Genomic DNA, 21,269 nt, shown 5'->3' with positions numbered 1-21,269 from the left:
TGCATTTTACCCCACTTTTCACTAAAGTCAGTTGGTACCTAATTTTGCAGGACCCTGACCAGTAGAAAAGACGGAAAATTGGATGGACAAATGGACAAAAAATGATTACTCACAGCACAAAGCTTTCTGTAGGCGTCTCAGTTTCATGGCTGTTCGGTAGGCTGAGAATCGAACGTTGTTCAGGTCAGCTGAAAAAGACATGAGTCAGAAAATATGTGTTTTTGGAATGCGCCACTTGGAAAAAACTTGGAATTGCTCTTTTTACATGTTTTACATTGAGTAGAATTTAGCTAAAAAAAATAGTGCCTGCTTTTCTTACCGCTTTCTCTAACAGTACCAATTCTATCTTGTTTACGACAGACTCGTGCATGGCCACATTGACCATTTACTGTATTATTAGAGATTTAGACTGAGATGCCACATACTGCCACTGTAGTGCTTTGTGATACAGGCAACATTTATGGGAGAAAAGTGGGATGAGTTATTGCAAAATATTTCATTAAAACACATTTTCATTGCATTTGCAAGAGGGAATGGTCGTGTATCGGTATTTGGTGTTGGTAATTATGGAAGTACTTGTGCTCAGTCTGTAAAATAAATAAATAAAAGTACTGTTTCATCTAGTGTTTTACACATGCTTAACTTTTCCATGAAGGTCACTTCCTCCGTTCGGGGGGACCTTTCTCTAAATGAAATAGGGTGTCACATCTAGAGTGGCTAAACGACAATATTCTGTATACTAAATTTCCCCATTGAGACACATTTGTAAATAAATATTAGTAAAAATATTGTTTTTTACCCAATGATTGATAGAGCTCCGTCATCTTGGGATGGTCCCAGCATGTTGTCTGGGTCTGGTGGCTGTTGAAGGAGTAGGAAAACATGAAAATGATTCATTATGCCATTATTCAATTCAACTCAAGGGTCTTGAATTGATTTCCTACATACATATTTAACACAACCCGTTAAATTTGAACTAAAGTGACAATAACAAAAAAGGATTGATTCTTTGACAAAATAGTTCAAACATCTGAATGAAAAGTGCACAAAAAAACAGTAATCGATGGTTTTGCGTTTTGATCAATCTCCATTCAATTCTGCTCAACAAATCATTATGTTGATCCAGAGCCACATATGGTTAAAACAACAAAAATAGGTCATTTTAAAAAAAGAAGTTTTGAATCAAATAACAGAAGAAGTGAGAGACTAAACCACAGCGTGAACTCGAAATGAACTCTCACAGCATACTAATGAGCCATGGCCCATTTGGTCGGAATCACTCGTCTACACTTATCATAATTGAAATAAGACAACAACAAAAGAAACCGGTCTTCTCTGGCCACATACTGTCCACAATTTTGCACCTTGACAATGACACCTCTATTTCCCTTCCCTCCGTAATTCCCATATCCAGCTGTGCTTTTAAGTGCACACACGTCAAAGTCGGTCAAACACAAGCGTGGGTGCAGTTGACCTTTGTCAGGAGAACACTTAAAAAAAATCCATACACATGCCTAGTTTTACAGCATGTCCCCTTCAGCCTTGCTAGAGAGGAGTCTCATCCTTGAAAATACGTACTTGAAAAACACGACCTACATTAAAAAAAGTTTAGACATCTCGTTTAGACTCATTATACGTATGACACATATACTTAATAACCATGAAGCATTGGACACCTCATTATTATACATTAGCATGCATGCCTAACAAACACTCGTTACAATATGGTTGCACTGAGTTTAGCCACACCCAAGCAGATGTCTCGCTCAGATTTATCACAGGCGGACAAAAAAACAAACAAAACTTACCAACAAACTTTTGAAAGTCGACGCTCAAAGATAAGCATATTGCACCCCAAGGACAAAACAAACTTTGTGCTAGAGTTTAGTAATTCAGAAAACGTTTGTGTCCTCAGATTGCGATAATGCCAAAAATGATTTTCTCTCGATAACAATATGCTGCCCCAAAAGTCCAATGAGAGACAAAGTGGGGGCTTCGTAAAAATAAAAAAGGTAAAATATGAAGCTGTTACAGCCGAACATATTTAAAAAAAAAAGTCCATTCCTATGAATAAAATTGGCCAATTTTGTAATGCTAGAAAATATGTCTTATTCTTAACACAATGCATTCTACGACATGATCAGCAGAAAAAAAGGCACATCTTTAATAATTTGATGCATATTTTTTAGCTAATATTGTCACTAAAAGCCTTAATTTTGACCACGGATGCAATGGTTAGACTGGGTGTTTATAATTTCACAGATGCGTGCAAACTGGCACATTTGAAAGAAGGAAGGCTGAGCTGTAAAGAGGCCTTTTCATCCTACACTTTGCATAGTGCAGCATGACGTCGGCAACCCCCTTCAATGTGTATGTAGGGGGGAAGGCAGTAAACTCACAATGGAAAATGCCTTGACGTTGTAGTGGCGCGCCAAAAGTACATTTACGCGCAGGGGAGGCTCCACAAATAGAAATATGTTCTATTCGAGAGCAGCGCTGCCATGAACGCACCTCCAAAAGAAGAGAAACTGGCAGAGGGATTTACTGTTATTTTGGTGGAAGGTTTCAGAGGTAACGGCACAATGAAAAAATCTTTGGTGAATGCCCTACCTTGGGTTCACTACAAAGTGGGGCTAACAAACTGCACCGTGCTCAACCAAAATTGACCTTTCGTAAAAGGACCGCACCACTTAGGTTCTGTTGCTACTCTGTCAAGCTTTGTGACTCCAACAGTAAAGTCTGGGGCAGGGAAGTGTATACTGGAGTGAGTTAGTTATTTGTTTGGGAGTAATACCAATGCAATATGTGAGTTGTTGACTACTGTATATACCGTATTTTCACGACTATATGGCACACCGCATTTAAAGGTGCAGTGTCAGTAACGAGTGCTATTTCTGTATTTGACACACACACAGGACGCACCGCATTTAAAGGCGCAGCCAGGCATGGCAAAACATACACCAGCTTAAACATACGGACACACGCTATAACACGTTTTTAAAAAGGCAACAGAAGCAAAACTGAGTTCGGTTGTACTTTATTTAGCCATTTTACAATCTACTCACGTCATCATCACCCACAAATCCATCAAAGTCCTCATTTTCTGTGTCCGAATTGAACAATTGTCCAAATGAGTCATCTAAAACGCTGTGTTCCCTCTCTTCGTTGTCAGAGCCACTGTCATTGCCATGTGGCTCCACAGAAATGATGCCGGCTTTGGCAAAAGCTCGAACAACCGTGCAAGCAGACACGTTCGTCCAGGCGGCCACAATCCATTCGCAAATAGTAGCTAGCGTAACTAGCTCGGCGCTGCCTGGCACCCTTCGTAAAGCTGTGTTGATGCCGATGCCCAGCGGTTTTCAAGCATCTGTTGTTAGTGCCTTTAACAAACGTGCAAGCAGACACATTCGTCCAGGCGGCCACAATCCATTCGCAAATAGTGGCGTAACTGGCCCGGCGCATTAGTTAAGCCTCCGGGAATGACGGCAAGCTCAGAGTTCATTTTTGTGACTTGGTTTTTCACCGCTGCTTCGGGGGGCCTTAGAAACCAAACCGAAATAGTTTTGCAATAAACACATGCGCACACTATATACGGGTACCTTGTAGGGCCGTGCCTTTAGCGTCTGACCCCACCCACTTCTGCCTTCTCTCTATATAAGAAGCATGTCGGCAAGAAGTGTTCTCAGTCAGGCTTTAGAGCTTACACGCGGCGCTCCGCACTATAAAGCGCCCTGTCTATTTTGGAGAAAATGTAAGACTTTTTAGTGCGCCTTATAGTCGTGAAAATACGGTATGTGTCCTGTGATTGGCTGCTGACCCGTTCAGAGTACACCTTGTCTCTTGCGCCAAGTCAGCTGGGAAAGGCTCCAGCTCAACCGTGACTGTAATGAGGACATGCTTGATATGAAATAATAGACGGACAGATGGTGTTGCTCACTTCCTGTGGGTGGAAAGAACAAATCAAGCGGTAATCATAAATACTATTGTGGAGAGGAGTATTTACACAGAGAAGTCTAGAACAAGTGGAAGCCACTTTAAAAAAAGACAGACGAGGAAATTTCCATCTATGACGTTTACGGAAACTATGTATGCACATTTGACGGTCAGAAAGCTAAAATCCTCATTCAAGCCATTCACCCTATTTTATTAATTACTATGCTTCTGTCAAATTATATAGAAGGGTTGGTTTACTTGTAGTAATGCATTGCTGGCTTTTGCGACCTAAACGTGCAGAATGTGCGACATCATGGTGAAAGGTGTTTTTCACTGAACATAGGAACTTACACTATGAAAGCATTTATTAGGTGGCATTGCCCTTCTAGTTGGCATGTAAACACATAGTGTCAACATGGGGAAAGTGTTAAAATTCACAACAGAGTTAGCCCTGAGCAGAGTGTTGGGTACGGCGGTCTATGAAAAGTTAATAATTCTGGATGTCAACAGACCTTAAAACTAAAGGGCTTAACAACTTAAACAATACGTTCCACGCTCTTCTCATCTCATTTTCTGAACTGCTTTATCCTCACTAGGGTCGTGGGGGGTGCTGGACCCTATCCCAGCTGACTTTGGGCCAGAAGCGGGAGACACCCTGAATTGGTGGCCAGCCAATCGCAGGGCACAAGGAGACAAACAATCATTCACGCTCACACTCATACCTAAGGGCAATTTAGAGTGTCCAACCAGCCTACCATGCATGTCTTTGGAATGTGGGAGGAAACCAGAGTACCCGGAAAAAAACCCACACAGGCCCGGGGAGAACATGCAAACTCCAGGTCCCCCACTGTGAGCCCGACGCGCTAACCACTCAGCCGCCGGGTCGCCCCGTTCCACGTTCTTTCTAGTTGAATTAATTTCTATAGTCAGATGATGTTCAAGTAGTTTAGGTATTTAACATTTTACCAGTGGAAACACCTTTCATCATCTTCTTCCATTTGACCTTTACACTGGAAATGCTTAATACGCTAATGTGCATGTCCCAGTATATTCAACTCAGCTTAGACAGATGAAGTCTTTGCTTCATAACTGTGAGCACTTTTTTCAGCTATTTTCTATACCACTTATCCTCACAAGGGTCGTGGGGAGGTGCTGGAGCCTATCCCAGCAAGCTATCGTAGGGCACAAGCAGACAGACAACCACTCGCGCTTGCATTCATACCTAGGGGCTATTTAAAGTGTTCAACCAGGTAATTGGGATGTGGGAGGAAACGGCAATACCCGCATAAAACCCACGCAAGCCCAGGAAAAACCTGCAAACTCCCCACAGGAAGGTCCAGACATTGGAATCAAACTCTCAATCTCATAACTATGGGGGCCGACGCGCTAACCAATCATCCACCGGGCCACCCATTTTGAGCATTGTCCCTTGAATTTGATGTACAATTATTTCTAACAAATATGTAGTAGAATATTACGGCTATGACACATTAAGTGTAAATTGCGTATTAAACACACAAAACATTTTTTTTGTTTAGCAGCAGGGTAGCGTGCACATCTAGTGGGTTTTTGCATCTGTGCTCCATCTTTCCTTCACCACCCTTTACAGTTACCTATCAGAAGGTCAGAAAATTTGCTAGACACAATTTCATGTTTTTAATAAAACCTTGAATCACTGCAAGTCAGGAATCATTGGCGCTTTTGAATACACTGACATTTGACCTTTGGTGGACCTACAAGTTTGCAACTACAGACAACAGGAATAGGAGTAACACAACGTGCATAAAGGGGAGACAACAGCAAAAAAAGGATAGACAAGCGAGATAATATTTCAATTTTTGCTGTTATCTTCTTTTTCAGCTCCATCTGTGTAGTAAGCACGCATCCATGCACGCACAAATATTCTGCACCATCCATCCATCCATCCTGCATGGAGCCCTCTTATTTTCAACTACTCTTGGAGGAGGAGGGAGGGCATGTTGAGCTCCGTGGGAGTGCGCGACTCACACGCACGCACGCACGCGATGCCGGGGCTCCACACTGCGGCTGAGCATCAGTCACACACCATGACGTTCACGGTCTTCGGCAGAAATTATGTCCCACCTTTACATTGGATCCGATGCACGAACATTTCCGAACGCCGAACGTCCGTCACCGCCAGGGCACTTGTGTTCGTGTGAAGGAATGCATTGCACGGATGCATCAGCCTGCAGAATCATGGGGCGATGCGCGTGCACATATCAACACAAATCCCCCACAAAACACACACGCACACACACACCTGGAGATCCGGTTGCAGTGTGTTTGCTTTTTAAGCACAATGGAATCTCTTTAGATTCAAACATGGGTCGTCAACGTGCTTGGAAATACGCCGAATGAGGTATTCCCGGATCCAGGTATCCAAACCCGCAAACCCAGCCGCTGAAGTTAGCTTATTAGTTTACAGATAAAATCACGGTCTTACATCCAATGATGTTCATATGAATTATTTTTCCCTAAAATGAGAGCCCGCGATTTCTCCCCCATATTAAAAAAATGTGAATTCACCGCATCTTCCCCCTCCGTTGCAGATGACAAACACGCCGAAATGTCAATATTTTCCTCATAATACGCCAAGTTTTGCAGCTCACTGCCTCTTTGCTCGCCGTGAAAACTCGCAGCCAACATTAACGTGATGAAAAAAAAATTGAGATCACCATTATTAAAGCACAAGTAATAACCGATCACCGGCACTCACTTCCGAAGCTGCTCCCGCATTGTCGCGAGCGATTCGGGCAGAACACAAGCTCCAATATCGCTCCAATATCGCCCCAATATCGGCGGAAAGCGTTTCCACGGTTCAACTCAGCACCTGGGTAGCACCAGAACAACCTTGCCCGAGCTTGTCTGTGCTTGTGATTATCCGCGTGTAAGCACTGGTGGCTTTGCAGTTTTCTGGGGGGCTGGCTGACTATCTCACTACCTACCAAATGAAGCCCACCGAGATAGAATAGAACAAAATAGCAACTTCCGCTCAAATCCTTCCAAAATAAATGTTTTCGTTGCTGGGATGCCGTTCATCTTGATATGTCCACGCATCCTCAGAATTTTATGCAACATATCTGTCAACCTCGGCCAATTGCTTCCCTTATTAATGAATGCAATTCCCCGTATTAAGCGCTAAAAAACGTACAAACACAACCCGGCACATATGTATTCACATAGGGCACACTTCAAAGTGGAAAATTTTCTCCAAAGTGGATGGGGTGCCCAATCAATACGCGCTCAATTCGAGATTCAGCAAATGTTGGTGTATGACGCTGGCAGCTTGACTGTCTGGGTACATTGCTTTCTGGCACGCTATATTTATATAGTGAAAAGGCGGACATGTGAAAAGGGAATGCGCGTGCGCAAATTATGCTTAAAGCAGGACAATATTAGCAAACGATGACGTATTCGTCTGCTACCAGTGACCGAGACGATCTGGATTAGAGCCGAAATTGGTAACACGAGATCGGTTTTACAAAAGAAGTACTTAACAAAATCCCGTACAAAAAAATGTTATATGGCGTACAAACTTTGAAATGATCAAAAAACGGCTAAAATACAGGGAAAATGTATAAGTTGACAGGTATGAAGCCATGGAAAGGGTGCTGAATTGTTGCTGCTATATTATTTTTACATAAGGTCTGGATTTTAGAATTTCCTGCCCCCATCAAAACTTCAATTATGCATGCACAAACTACAAAAACACATGTATTATATCAAATACCAAATAGTAAGTATGATTTAAATGATCATTATTCTATGACGAGTAATAACAAAGATATGTTCATATTCATTCGTTCATTTATCTTCCATACCGAAGATCTTTGTAAGAGTAGTGGGGGTTGCTGGAGCCAACTCAGCCGGTTTAGGGCAAAAGGCAGACTACAGCCTAGACTGGTCGCCAGTTAGACGTAGGGCACACAGAGAGACAATCACAATCATACCGCCACCACCAGGAATCGAGCCCGTGCCTGCCCGCACCGAAGTCTGGCAAGTCTCTAGACCATCTAGTCGTTAAAAGCTCGTGAAAATAGCTATTTTTGGTCAGTGAGAGTAATATCAATTAAATAGGCCTTCAAATTCGACCTTTGGATACTATGATGCGAGGTAAATGACTTGAAGTTATAGAACTTTAGCAATAATACAATAAACAAGGTGCATCACAAAGCTAAGTCAATAATGAATATAACTATGGCTTTTCTGCATGGAAATCCTGCTTGGTTCATTCACACAGTTAAGTTAGGTGAGCATTTTACCAGATTCATATGTTATTGCCATACCCATCGGTGAGGTGGGAGTCAAATTTACAACAATAAACACTCAAGATGAAGGAAAGTGTATATGGATGCAAAAATGTGTCTACATTTTTACATGACAAGGGATTTTGTTGAATGAAAATATCAGCAAACTTCAAATGAACAGCTATAACTACTTTACATTACTGGGGGGGGGAATTACTCTGTGAAGTAAGTTGACTAAAGTAAATCATCTCTTAAACATATTTTTATGTTGAGCTATAAATAATAAGGTGCCACTCATGTGTGAGCTGGAACAAATGCTTTTTATACGTATTACACGTCAATGTGGTGTAATCATCATTAAACTGGTGAATATTAGTATAAAAAAATCTCAGGTTTTAAAGTCTGACAGGCAGCAATGTCTGAATTGTCCTTTAATTCTGGATTGACCATTCTAGCGCCAGCAAAATTTACCAAAATTAACAATCACCCTAGAGCTGCAACACATGATGTATTCAAAATAAAAAACTTATTTTGAAAAATAATGTCTCACTTCTCCTGAAGTTCTTTTTTTTTAACATGCTGCTTAACTAAGATTTGGTGGAGCGCCCCTTCCCCCATTTGAGTCTTCATGAAAGAGAAAGGGCTGAGGTTCTCCCAAGAAGCTCTCTGCTTTTCAGCAATAAATAATATGCGGAGGAGAGAGGGAGTCCAAAAAAAAGCAAGGGTGCAAAGCAGGACAGCGATTAGACAGAGCCAAAAAGTAAAATAAAGAGGACAGCATATGGCTTTATTTTAAATGAGAAAATGTTTTGGTGGGTGCATGCCTGGAAAAAAGTCAGACTCAACCTGTTATTTATTTGCCATTTGTCAACTTTCATAGCCCGTCAACACTTGCCTGTTCCGACCTGTGTGTGCATGTGCATGCTTAAAAAAAGAATTCCTCAACATTGACTTTAAAAGGATAAATTATGGAAAATGAATGCTTTACCTCATTGGCTGCCACTGACAGAGATAGAGATGCCTATTGCTTTCAGTGGGCAGCCAATTGGTTAATGGTGTGACTAAAAATCATAGCGTGTCTGGAGAGCCTACAAGTCTAAAATTAAACAACAAAGTCAATCATTCATGTTTGACTACTTCTGCAAATGTGTCTGTAAATGTGCTTTCCAGCCTTTTGCCCCACTGTGAAGTGACAGTAGCTATATTTCCATTCGTATTTTGCAAACCTGAAATATTGCAATGAAAACTTGCCAATAGAAATGCTTAAAAAAGCACTATATATAAAAAATAAGAAAGAAAAGCATTACAGTTGTCTATTACATGGCTCTACTATTTCAATATACATTAAGGAAATACTTCTAGCAGGTTTTCAATGGTTAAACAGAGATTTCCCCATCTTGAAGGTCCATACTCAGCAAATTTGCATTATTGCTGTCTATATTTCTTTTTTAAAAGATTTAGTATCTATTAAAACTGAAATTGCCCTGATTACTGTATATTTGTAAGTGTTTCAATATACACATATATACACATGTATATGTGTATATATACATATATATATATATATATACATACATATATATATGTGTGTGTGTGTGTGTGTGTGTGTGTGTGTGTGTGTGTGTGTGTGTGTGTGTGTGTGTGTGTGTGTGTGTGTGTGCTGAATTAATGGTTGGCTACGATGGGGATGTAGGCCATGCGTGGGTGTGAAGACGTGTGTGTTTAAATGGCAAACTCACAGTGTCTTGGTCACCAGGTTAAGTCCATCTTTTTCTCTGCATTTGGAGATAAAAAAGACCCTGTCACTTCATTTTCCCTCCTCCATGCAACGTTTGCCTCAACCTTCAGTTGTTTATTCAGAAGAATTAATCAGTAATCTTTCAGATGTAGCACACATGAAAATGCTGCTAGTAGTTGACCCAATGAAGAAGAGTGCTTGTCGAATTAGCAAAAACAGCAGAAAAGTCATTCGGGGTGGGAGGTGGGAAGCAGATGTGCATGCAAGAGTTGGCCTCATATCACATCTCAAAATAAAAATGTTATGCATGCAATGATGTTATTACTGTGCATCTTTGATACACAAAGAAACATGCATGAATACAACCCGTTCTGTTTTCATCAGTGATATTGAATTTTTGATAATTGAGCTTAAAAAAATCTTTATTTCTAGCTCCTTGCATAGTGAGGATGTTTTGAAGATGAAACAGTTATATAGAGATTAGCTCCTTGAGATAGTGTGCTATGTACAGTATAAAAACAAATGACCCTAAAATGAAAAACTTTGGGCTCCTGATAATAATACCTGGTTGCACAAACATTTTTGTACAACTGTTTAGTACTAGATACCAACAAAATAAGGTTTTGCAGTAATATGACTTGCAAATTTACAAACTAAAACCTCATTTTCTCCTTTAGTAACTTGCATGGAGAAATCGAAATTGTTGTACTTCTCTCTTTCAACACGTGTACAGCATCCATTTTGACTAGCTGTACTACTACACAATAACACAATTACTTTCTCTTCTACCATGTCACGAATGTTCTTAATGAAACAGAACACATTCATATTTGGCACAGAATAAAGTCTCGGCCCAAACTACAATGTTATCTTATCTTCATCCATCCAAGAAAATTCAATTTGCACTTGCAATACATTTTTTGTTGCAAAGCCCAGGAAGAAGCAGACTACAAACAAGCATCCGTGCATGTGAAATATCGCAGTGATGAATGATGTGAAAACCAAGGTGTGCACCTGGGATAAGAGTATGGAACATCACTTCATTCATACTTAGGGCCTGATTTACTAAAGGTCCCAAATTGAAGGCATTAAATGGCTTGTTTATTCAGTCTAACAGATTGCACCCTTTGATAGCCAACAGATGTAAGACTGGTGGAGACAACCATTTTTTATAAGTAGGGTTTGCGCTACAGAAACGGAAGCTCGAAAAGTTTTACCTCCTGAAACATGAAATTGCGCACAATTATATAGTTGAAATAATGACTTTGGAAATGGAAGTACCAATTAAACATTTTCTGAGTCGGAGCTGCTAAAAGACGGATGACGTCAAGTCATACATTATTTGCAGATCCAAAATTGAACTGTAGAAGATTCAATATCCCAAGATCATTTTTGTTAATGGAATTTCAAAATGTTCTCTTCTGTTCTTGTCACAATAAAAGAAGCATAAAGATTGTGAAAAAGTACTACAAGGTGCAAAGTCTCACCACTATTTGTATCAGGTTTTTACGAGCAAAATTGCGCATAATAAATTATTTTAATTGATCTACTACCTGTATTTTTAAGTAAAAAAGTACAAAATGACGTGCCCTATAATTTTGATTGTTTGTTTGGAAGATGCAATCAGTTGTTGATTATCCACATCATTTTGGGTGATCAATCAAGTTTGACTTCTTTTTTGCACAAACAAACCTTTTGTAAATAAGGCCCTTAATGATTAATTGATATGCAGAAATAAGTGGTTTCACCAACAACACAAAATATATTTAGCAAAAAACACAAGTAAACTAGCCAATGACTCCAATCCAAGAGCGATTTATTTTTAAAGGGAAAAAAATCTTCCTCACATTACGTTAAAGTCGTCTTTTCACTACTGTAATAAAGTACTTACTTTATGTAGTAGGGCACATTGTTTAGAGAGGTACTCTGCTCGAAGGGGCTGTCAACAGATCCTGCAGAGACAGACATTGGGGCAAGCTTTTCAACATGTTCAAAATTGCATGTACTCTCTACTATGTGGTGTGCATTGTTTTTATTATAACAAGTGGAGTGGACTCATAAAACTGATTTGTAAACAGTAAAACAGCTTTGTTCCAACGACCTGATGTCAGCAGGATTGTGCCTTGCAGGTAACATTCCTGGAGGTAAAACCCAGATTGTGTGCACACAAACATTAAAGCCACTTTGTCTCATTCGTGCATTTTCCCCCCTTACTCTACTTTAGCAAGGTGTGTGTATGTTTACGCTCCATTTTTCACTCCTGCTTTTCTGTCTGCTATAAACCTTTTCATGTTTGTAAGGAATGGTGGCCAGGGTACTTAATATGAGTGACTACTGCTGACCTAGATGTAAAAATAATGAAAAGAAATACCTTGTCTATGAAAATGCACTATCTTACCATGGAAACTAAGTATTCTTCAATTTTCCGGAAATAGGAAGATCAAATCTAAACAATGACAGTGCTTTCTGTGGGTGAGGACAATGAATTGATTGGATGACGTAAATAGTTGCCGGAGAAAATTCGCAGGACTGTCTGAAGGTAAGTGGAGTAGCCACTTAATGGGAACACCATCAATTTTGTGGAAATATTGGCAGGTTGTACATAAAATGTCAATGTGTTGGATTTTTTTTAGCTATAGTTAATGAAAGATTATGGTTAAATTGATAGCTAAACCATGTGTTAAGCATGGTATTTAATTTCACGTCTGTCTATAACTCCAAACAACAAACGTTTAGCAATTTGGGCCAGTCTCTCAATACTAATGTTAACCCAGAAGTTTGACTACTTTTTATTAGTAATTATATTAGGTGTTGAAATGTGAATTACGGGTGACGTAATTAATCTTATTAACCCCCATAACATCTTTTGGACTGACACATTCAAACTTCGGCAGTAGAATTGAAGGCTACAATTATCATTCAAGTCTTATACCCGGTGAAGAAAGCTTCAATTACAATTCAAGCCTAATACCATGATTCGTTAATCACGCCGTCTTGGTCAAATGACGTCGAAGGGTCTTTGTACTAATGGCGCAATCACAGATTGCTTGAGCTTTTCTCACCCTGAAATATGTTTGATGCCATGGTGAAACGATTTGAAGTGCTCTATGATTACCTCGCTTTAATGTGGGATTGGATGTGCATTAGAAATCATATAATAGTATCATATTATATAGTTGCTAATTATATAGTGGCGGCCCGGCGGCCAAGTGGTTAGTTAGCGCGTCGGCCTCGCAGTTCTGCGGTGGAGGGTTCGAGCCCAGGTGGATCCTCACTGTTTGGACTTAGTAACTGAGTAAAATTTGGCAACTGGTTTCAAAGCATATTAACATCTCTCAGTGTCTTTACAAAACCTAGAGTCATGGATCATATTGAAATTTACCGACAGGAATGAAAATACATGAATAGACCATCATGACAGTGTTTCACTAACCGTGGAGGCCAAAGTCTTTGTGTGCATCCATCAGTTGCTTAAGATGACCGCTGACTGAGACCTGATAAATGAAAACAACCACATCAATAAAACAAAACAATAAACAAGTATTCACTCAACCTTGTTATATGCCTTGTGAATTTGAATTTCTTTTTATACACAATTCAATGGGGTGGCCCGGGGGGGCCAGTGGTTAGCGTGTCGGCCTCGCAGCTCTGGGGTCCTGGGTTCAAATCCAGGTCACATCCACCTGTGTGGAGTTTGCATGTTCTCGCTGGGCCTGCATGGGTTTCCTCCGGGTACTCCGGTTTACTCCCACATTCCAAAAACATGCATGGTAGGCTAATTGGACACGCTAAATTGCCCCTAGGTATGGGTGTGAGCGTGCATGGTTGTCCGTCTCCTTGTGCCCTGCGATCGGCTGACCACCGATTCAGGGTGTCCCCTGCCTCTGGCCCGGAGTCAGATGGGATAGGCTCCAGCACCCCCCGTGACCCTAATGAGGATAAAGCGTTTCAGAAAATGAGATGAGAGACACAATCCAATGAGATGGAATACAAGGACCTAATTAAACATCCTGACTTGAATCATACATATGGTAGAGAATAATTCACATGCTGCCTCTCTCCCGCACCAAGCTGGCATTTATCGGAAGTCACCGTTATTCAGCCACTCTGTAATTAAGACAACCAAATGTGAGAATATTACTCATGAAATTAAACCTTTCAAACGGGATCCGAGCTGATTTGACACAAAGCCTTATGAGGCTGGTGGGCGTGGTTCCCTGCAGGAAGCACTCTCTGAAAATGTCCACAGAAGCTGTACTAATCTCAATAATGATCCCTTGCCATCCATGGGGTTCACGTCAGGAGGTAGCAGAAGCTGATTATTTTTTATGTGGGCAATAAAGAAAAACTGACTCATCAAAAGTGTTTCAGCATTTCCTTACCAAGCAAGTGTGTAACCCATCAGGAATGAATTGCTCACTTAATCAACCATCTTTTCTCTGAAGGCTGCACTTGGGACAGGCGATGATGATGTAGATTTAAAAATCATGCTCAGGATGTGAATTTTTGACCTTCAAGTTCAACTCACTCACGCCATTTGCCTCTAAGTAGTTGCCCCCCCCCCCCCCCCCCCCCCTCGTATCTATAGTGACCTAGTTGGAATTGCACAAATGAATAGGAGTGCGAGGAATTTGGTGCAATTACTCAATGAGTCAGCGCCTGTGCTGGCCAATTGGCTTCACAGCGTCATGAGCAAAAACCATGATGATTTGTTCAATTTAACCTCAGCTTGCGACGACCTGCTCCCTTCAGGCCATTTATTCGTGCCGGCTATCTGAGATCAATGAGGAAATTCTATCACGTCATCCCTTTTGTCTGGCGCTTTTACATTCTACTTGTGGGTGAGTCACAATTTGAAGTCTTCATGAGCCTCAAAGCAAGTTTTTGGAATGTGGGAGGAAGCCCAGAAAAACCTACACAAGCACGGGATTTAAAAATTGTCTATCTTTGCAAAATTCTAATACTAACAGAGTTCACTTTTGTAAATTGTCATCCCCATCAGCAGCAGAGAGTACCTGCAATAATTTCCAGCGGGTGTTGAGCGCTTCAATGCGTTCCAGGTTGCTGGGCGACAGCTGGAGTTCCGGCAGACTGAAAGTGGATGCCAACTGGTTCATGTGTGTCACGTCTTCCTGAATGGGAGCAATCTCTTCCTGGAACTCCTGTTTCACACAAATCCATTCAAATAAATTGGACACATTTGAGGGTAAAGGCTGTTTGTGTGGACAGAACCATAATCACACCTTGACTCTTTGGATGTGCTCAGGTAGTGAGTCGATCAGAAGGTCGCCGACAGGCTCCCAAGAATTTTTAACCCTCTCCGCCTGACTCAGCTGCCCATCCACCAGGTCTTCGGCCTCCAGGAGCTCCATCAGCCGCTTCAGAGCAAGCTCCAGCCTTCTCAGCCAGTCGGCAGAGTTGTCATTGAGCTGCTCCCATTTGGTCATCACGTCATTCGCTTCTTTACGCAGGAGTCGCCCAACATTCTGAGCACGCTCCAGTGAACCTATGTCTGGGGTGTATACAAGGACTCAAATCATAATCCTATGAGATCACTTCAAATAAGTCATTTTAACACTGGCTGCAACTGCTATCTAATTGTGTTTTGTTTTGTTTTAGTTTTTTTTCTGGCTACAAATCAGGTTTTTCACTAAACAAGGCTGAGCTTTGGCTTTACACAGCTAAAATCTTACATTTGACCATCATTTACTCATTATCTGCTAACGACAACAATAGATTAGATTCATCTAAACTGGCTGCTCATCTTTCATTGACTGCCAGCCTCTTTCACTGATCATGGATTGGGCGTCTAGTATGGAGAAAAAAATGTGGCAAAAGGATGTGAAGTGGTCAAAGGAAAATTTTACTTGTAACATGAAATGTTTTAACTTAAAGAAAATAAAAAAAATTAAAATGAAAAAAAAAATACAATACAATTAATTGTTCTGTTAAGTTGTTTTTTTGCGTTACTTTATGTTTTAGGAGAGTTTTGTCTATTCAATTGAAATTTGTTTTATAAAAACTGCATTATAAAAATGCATTTTATTATTTCTATGTGATCACAAAGAAATGAGGATGACGCATAAGAAAATGCAGGTTAAATACCGTATATGTACACACTCATACAAAGTGCCACACAAAAGATACTGTGTGAACTTAAGGCCGCAAGTAAGTGCTTTTTTCCTTTAGCTATTAACAACTGGATTCTTGCCTCCTCTGTTCTATTTTAGCTGGTGGTTCATAAACCTTAGAAGTTAACTGGGCTGTTGCCATGGTGCCACCAAGTTTGTTTGTTAACCTCCACATGTGACCATTGTGATGTGAATGTCAGCACTAAACACTTTGAGGGAAAGGAGGACCCTTGCACAGTCCTCTAAAAGCACCAGCAAGGAATAACTAAAGAAATTGTGTAATATTATTACAGTGCTATAATACCCCACACTTACCCAAGATAATAATCACAGGTTCTGTGCATTATATCTGCACAAGAGCTGTGGCGTTAATATTTATGGAGACGGGGTGAGCCGTGGGCATGGACATCCACCCAAGCCACGCACGCGGACTGCTCGGTATAGTATATGGACCTCGTGTGTACGACTAGTCTGATTTGATTGAAATGAAACCATAGAAGTCATTTAAAATGCAATTCATGATAGCATTGAATGTTCCTGCAGTCCCAAAAAGCCTTCTCTTTAACCCTTGATAGAGCAAGTGACTATAATACTTATTAAATCAGGTAGTGATCGTTCATTTCCAGGCTTTTCCCTTCAAAATAGATTGGGCGTCTAACTACGTCAATGGAAGCCAAATAGTTACTAAATGTGTTGTGAGGGCAAGCGCTCATTGTCTGACACGTTTCCTTCCCATATTATTGTTGCTCAAATTCGTGTGAAAAACATCGAAGTCAGTGGTGAAGCAAAAAAAGTGCCTGTGTGTCAAACTCGTTTTTGAGTATGTTACCTCGTCGCTCAGGTGATGGAGAATCTTGAGGCAATTCAGAGAGGAAGACTCCGACATCATCAAGTGTCTTGGTCACAACAGGCTCTTTGGCTCTTACGTCCCTCCTGAAGCCCTACAACAAGACACACATATGGTTTGTTTGGACACACCAAGTTATCTTTGATGTGGGGGGAAAAACATTTTTTGGGGGGAACCAAATCAGCATAAAATGTGACTTTAATTAAACTTGAATTAAACAGAATTTCAGTTTACACACATTCATGCCTTTGACTTCAAAAATGTAACCACAGCATGTGGTCTGATTATGATGATGAAACCACAATTCGGTTGAGGTTGTGATGTTTTGAGGGGAGTTGCAATTTTCTTTGAGACATTTAGATGAGTATATATTATTGTAATTTTCGGATTCTAAGCTGCTACTTTTCCCCCCTCACTTTGAACTCTACGGCTCATAGTCAGGTGCGCCTCCGAGTACCATAATTGTTTTTTTTTTCAGTATTCAGGATCATCATGGTTACACGCAAAGCCAAAAGGTGAAAACGGTTACATTTTTATTTGTACTTAAAAAAGGCACACTAAAGGGAATGATAATGGCAAATTGACCCTCATTTAGCCTGCAGAAAAGATTGCTTGTCCTCCCACATCTAAACCTCCCCTGACTGCCTTTTCAATACTCCATTGGCAGTACGTGTGCTTGGAATTTACTGTGAGTAAGGAAACTCAACTGGATGCAAACACAACAGAGCTATGAGTGGTTTAAAAGTCTTTTGTCAGTCAATTGGCACTTTCTTGAACAAGACATGGATTTAAATCAGACCAATCTTAAAATATACACTTATTTTACTCTAACAGGTAAAAATTAATTGAATGACCTATTAGATAAAGCAAACCAATGATAGCATATTCTAGTATATTATAAAGGAATAATGGCTCACTGATGGTGTTTGTTAAAATTTCACATTTTTCTTGACTTTTTATTATACCACATTACTTAATGTGATCACTCAGAAAATGACCTAAATCAGGTACCAGCAGTGCAAAATCATTTGTAAGAGAAATAAGTTACAGAAAGGCTCAAAGAAAATGTTTTCTTAAAATAACAATTTTAATTTATATGCGAGTATTGTAAAAGGCACCAAACTTGTATATTATGCTTACCTTATTTTTATATGAACTTGAATCCCATTTTACCTTGTTTGCACACTAATTTGCATCGCAAGTGGATAGAATGGCATTTTTTAAGGCTATTTTAGTTGGTCCTTTTAGGCTCTTCTGCAGAATTTCTTATTAATATGCAGCTTACTGGGACTAATTTGATTACCCTTTGCTCTGTTTGGCTGCTTGTGGAGTGGATGTGTCTTTATGTCAGTCCTATCTTATGCCTGAAACCGTTTAAAACCTCTGAAAATGACTTCAGAGAGTCAGGCATTCCATTTTTTTTGTATTTTGACTTTGACTTTAAAAATGGAATTTTAAGCATTTTTTGTGTCCACAATTTCCTCATCTCTTTCAAAACATTCCCTTTGAGATATGATTTTAACTACAAAAGATCATTGTCATGAAAAGAAATGGCCCCCAAAATATTTTTGTAAATGCCGATAAAGAGGAGCATTTCCCAATTACAATCCTGTTAATTAAACCAGACACTTAAGAGTGGTAAGGGTTTCCTACCCGGTGGGTGTCCAACTGGTTTTGAACAGTGGGGACGTCGCCACCGACAGGCGGTTCTCGCTCCAGATGCTGAGCTTTCAGTCTCAACCAGTTGAGCAGCTCCTGCAGCGACATGTGTAGCTTTTTCCAAGGTGCCATTTCCGAGTCCAAGTGAGCCCTGTTGAGCCCAAACAGCTACTCAGTCCCTCAAACCCGGCCGATGCATCCCTTAAGCAAGTGAACCTGTTCAAAGCACCTTTTTTTTTTTAAATGTTCCTTTCTCTCACCTCATGCGGAGAGTCTTGCTGCGCAGATCCTCCCAGCGCTGGTTCATGTTGTTCAAACGTCTGTGGAGGAGTCCAGCATCCTCCGAGTCCCCCAGGGAGCTCAGAATCCTCTGGCCCTGTTCATCAAGGGAATGGTAGAGCTCTGTATGGCCATCCACCTCAACCTCCAGGTCCTGACAAAGCACAAATATGGCAAGATCCTGAGATAGCCATTTTTTTGCCATCAATTTTAAATCCATCGGCAAAATGCTCCTTGGAGAAAAAAAAATCTGAGGATATGCTTGAACAATTTAAAGGAAGACACTATTTTCTTTCTTCACATGAATAAAAAAGACATTTTGAGGGAGAGACTTTCGTTCAATATTTTGACTAAGACTTTGTTGATGTAAAAGTATTTAGATAGGGGGGAAATTTTGTTTTTAGAAATAGTACTACTACCTCAATGCATGCATTGATTTAAAAAAAAAAACTAAAACAAAACAATGCAATACTATATTGTTTGCCATTGATATATATGCTGTAATGTGTAATATCTTTTTCACCAGGGCTTCAAAATACATACATTCAGAGAGAGACAAATTGATGAGGTTGGACAGTTTGTTTCCTGGACTGTTAGAAAAGAAATGTCTCAGTTTCATAAAGCCAAAAAAGGCATCCATTTTGATTAAAGATGGATGGGGAAAAGTCATTTTTAGACAACAAGTGAGAGCAAGTGGTGATGGAAAAGTGAGGCAAAGTATGAAGAAGACTGATGAGCAAAGAAGAAAGAGAACAGTATGCAATCGCCAATGCGCCAACCTGGAAATTGTAGACCTTTCTTCGCAACATGCTGAAAAAGTTAATCCTCCCGCTAGTAAATAGTGTATGAGCTGCACTATTGCGTCTTGTCGTTCGGCAAGATTAGCTCCCAGTGCGTGAAACAATGCCATCTGTTTAGGCATGTATGTACGTGTGTGTGTGTGAGAGACAATGAGATGGAGAGCGAGAGACGCATGGACATGAAGCAGCAGAAAGAAATGAAGGAATACAACAAAAGGATAGAAAGTCAGTAGATGAGTCCAGAACTTGAAAGGATGCATCCAACTATGAGCGCATTCATTTTCCAATTAAATGTTATCTGCCTGCGGTACTGAAATGCACGCACACGCGAGTGTGTGCTTGTAAGTGTGTGTGTGTGTACGCGACCTGTAAGTGAGGCTGTGGTGCAATCCGCCATTCTAATTGGGCACAGAAGGCTATCTCAGCAGTGCATACAGGGCTGCTGTTGTGCCCAAGGAGCTGCCAGTGTGATGTGAAGGATGTGTGCAGAGGAATGAATTTTAACCAGTCTCCACTGGAAAACAATTTCCCAAAATAATTTTGTGTGAGCACGCGTAAACATGTATGTTGTGTGAGTGCAATGTTCTGCACGATTGTACGTGTTTCAAGCTCAGAGGTCATGATACGTTCTCTAGCAGAACAAAGCATTCATTTTTTAACACCCACAATGATGTGGGCTAGTTTTTTCCACCCGTTATTCTGACATTGGCCAATAGGATCCCAACATGCTGCCATGTCCAAATTCCTTTCGTGCCAGCCAGGGCAGCAAGTCAAGACTTGGGTATTGCATCAAAATAAGAAGGATTCGTATAAAAAAATGACTAACTTAATTAAACCAAAGCCTATTCCAGGAGCGTGTTTTGCAAAATCATAAGGACCATAGAGAGAAGAAAAGATTCCAAACCACAATCTCAGAACTGTTTGCAGATTAAAGATTATTTGGTTAAGGATAAATGATATCTATGCCACCCGTAAATAAACAAATAACTACTTGGCAAGGAGCCAGTACTTTGCTGAATGTTGTGGCATCTTAGCATGTTACAGGAAGCACAAAATTAGTAGTCATAAAAGCAAATGTTGGGTTCCGCAGACATAAATGCAGTTGGTGAATTTGCTGTAATGTGTATCTATCCAACCTTCCATTGTGCAAGAAGATTTCGGGCTGCCTCGGGCCTCTCGGCAAGCTTCTCTTCATTGGTGGCGTCTATGAGAACATTACATGTTGTCTCGGCCTCAGTCAGCCAGTTGAGGAACTTCTCCAAATCAAGATAGAACTGCTGCAAATGCTTCAAAGCCACTTCCAGAGCCACCTCCCTGTCTGAAACACTACAAATGAACAAACACACACAACATTTATCTTTATACAGAAGCTACCAAATTAACAACAACCACAACAAACACATGAATTACTATATGTGGTAACAAAATGTTTAAAGTACCTATACACTGAAAATGAATACACATGCTTAGTAGTCCGTTTCGTAAAGTATCACTGTATGCAATGCAGTTAGTATTACAATGGGTATTACAATTAAGTTATGAAATGAAATCAAATGATTTTTTATTGCATATTGCAATTTAAAAAAAGCAACACAACGTTGTTATCCTCCCAAG

General features: G+C 40.4%; 1 protein-coding gene across 5 annotated transcripts in view; it reads right to left on the bottom strand.

Annotated features, from left to right (window-relative positions):
* The window catches only part of dmd (dystrophin), a 103,803-nt gene that overhangs the window by 11,351 nt on the left and 71,183 nt on the right, over positions 1-21,269 (bottom strand). For 2 of the 5 annotated variants that reach the window (XM_077605604.1, XM_077605612.1), the window contains 11 exons: positions 20,792-20,981; positions 18,837-19,009; positions 18,571-18,727; positions 16,900-17,011; positions 15,183-15,451; positions 14,955-15,101; positions 13,373-13,433; positions 11,831-11,891; positions 9,941-9,976; positions 800-861; positions 114-188 (listed from right to left, as the gene is read on the bottom strand). In XM_077605604.1, coding sequence (XP_077461730.1) covers positions 114-188; positions 800-861; positions 9,941-9,976; positions 11,831-11,891; positions 13,373-13,433; positions 14,955-15,101; positions 15,183-15,451; positions 16,900-17,011; positions 18,571-18,727; positions 18,837-19,009; positions 20,792-20,981 — 1,343 coding nt within the window. Of the gene's footprint in view, positions 1-113; positions 189-799; positions 862-6,670; positions 6,920-9,940; positions 9,977-11,830; positions 11,892-13,372; positions 13,434-14,954; positions 15,102-15,182; positions 15,452-16,899; positions 17,012-18,570; positions 18,728-18,836; positions 19,010-20,791; positions 20,982-21,269 lie in introns of those variants that run through there. The other 3 variants (XM_077605616.1, XM_077605633.1, XM_077605625.1) reach the window with 3 other exon arrangements.

The sequence above is a fragment of the Stigmatopora argus genome, chromosome 1 (genome assembly GCF_051989625.1).
Source record: "Stigmatopora argus isolate UIUO_Sarg chromosome 1, RoL_Sarg_1.0, whole genome shotgun sequence".
NCBI classification, from domain to species: domain Eukaryota; kingdom Metazoa; phylum Chordata; class Actinopteri; order Syngnathiformes; family Syngnathidae; genus Stigmatopora; species Stigmatopora argus.
Note: the sequence above shows the minus strand (reverse complement) of the source record. Positions and strands in the feature narration are given on the sequence as shown.